The sequence below is a fragment of the Crocuta crocuta genome, unplaced genomic scaffold, assembly GCF_008692635.1.
Source record: "Crocuta crocuta isolate KB4526 unplaced genomic scaffold, BGI_CrCroc_1.0 scaffold290, whole genome shotgun sequence".
Lineage (NCBI taxonomy): Eukaryota > Metazoa > Chordata > Mammalia > Carnivora > Hyaenidae > Crocuta > Crocuta crocuta.
This window is the reverse complement of record NW_027527429.1, coordinates 936,250-937,740: the sequence shown is the minus strand read 5'-3', so window position 1 is coordinate 937,740 and position 1,491 is coordinate 936,250. Positions and strand designations below refer to the sequence as shown.

At 67.9% G+C, this 1,491-nt stretch overlaps 1 protein-coding gene across 1 annotated transcript in view; it reads left to right on the top strand.

The window, feature by feature from the left end:
* CAPN10 (calpain 10) overlaps positions 1-1,491 on the top strand; it is a 10,315-nt gene that overhangs the window by 3,027 nt on the left and 5,797 nt on the right. The window contains 1 exon segment of the mRNA XM_077757373.1: positions 640-836. Within this exon segment, the coding sequence (XP_077613499.1) occupies positions 640-836 (197 nt within the window).

The following is a 1,491-nucleotide window of genomic DNA, read 5'->3' as shown; positions in this document are numbered from 1 at the left end:
CCCCCCGCCCCCCCCCCCCCCCCCCCCCCGTGTCCCAGGCTGTGCTTGCACAGCGTAGGTGCCGGCGTTGGCTCTCAGGGCCTTGCTGGCTTTGACCCCGGTTCACAAGTGAGGGCGCTAAAACCATGGCCATCGCGGTTGTAGCTGGGGAGCGGCCGACCCGGGGCCAGACAAGCGTGTCCAGGGCAAAGCCCACCGTGTGGGGCCAGAACACCAGGGCGGGCAGTGGATGTGCCCGCCCAGGTCCTGGGGCACCGGCCTCCAGCTGGGGGCTGCTGTGCCCGCAGTGACCCGCTGTCTGCCACCGGCTGTGCTGGCAATTGGGTCACTCGTGCCCGTAAGAGTCACGTTGGTTTTGGATTCAGGTCGAGTGCTTATTTGGGACAGTAGGACATGATGGTGGCTTTAAGCTCCTGGAGACACTCGGCTCCCTCAGTGTGGCCCCAAGATACTTACACTGCAGAGTCGGTTACTTCCGTGAGATGACTGGGTTCCCCGCAAGCCCCGGCGTCCGGGCAGTAGAGGACGGCCCTGCGCAGACCCGCAGGGCCCCGCGGGACGGCCCCGCTGAAGATGCGTGGCGGGCACTGTGTGCTTTGCCTCTCATGGTCTCCTTTTGCCTTTCCCCGTGCGCGGCAGGTCATCCCTCCGGGACAGCCGAGCTGGCTCGACCAGACGTACCGGGGCTCCTTTACCTGTCGAGTGTGGCAGTTTGGACGCTGGGTGGAGGTGACCATAGATGACCGTCTGCCTTGTCTTGCAGGGAGACTCTGCTTCTCCCGGTGCCAGAGAGAGGATGTATTCTGGCTCCCCTTACTGGAGAAGGTCTACGCCAAGTACGCGTGCTGGAGGCTGCAGGGTCGGGGTGGGCGGGGAGCCGCAGCTGCCTGGGTCGCCCCCGGGGAGCACATGCCTGCTCTCTGTGGGCTGCAGCGCCTCCTCCGTTCCGGGGACCTGACCGCCAGGCCGGCGGCGGGACTGAGCCGGCCAGAGACCCGGCCTGGGGTTTGCCCCCGTCCCCGCTGCGCCCTCTTTCTCGGCGCTCGTTTCTAAGTCAGGCGAGGAGGCGTCACCCCCGAGGGAGGGGTGTGCGTGTCCCACCGCCGGAAATGGTGGGAGGCGGTAGGCCACCCGGGTCTCCGGGCTTGTGTAGCCTGGTCCTGCCTGAGACCACGGCCCTCGCCCAGGGTCTGACTCGAAGCGCCCCCCGCCCCCTCAGAAGGCACTCGGCAGCTCACCCCGGAGGCTGTGCTGGCAGGGCCTGTGTGCTGGGGGAGTGGGGAGGCCCTCCATCCCGTGGCCGCTGTGGGGTTTGGTCTCCAGAGGCGCAGGGGTGGGTGTTCACAGGCTCACGCCCCGCACCCCTCGCGCTCGAGTCCACGTGGAGGCGGCGGGGCTTGGCGGGGCCGCTGCGCGTTCCGGCCTCTGAGGGTCAGACAGCGTCTGGTCCTGGGGAGGACGAGGCAGGAGTAGAGAGAGGCGGTTGAGGTG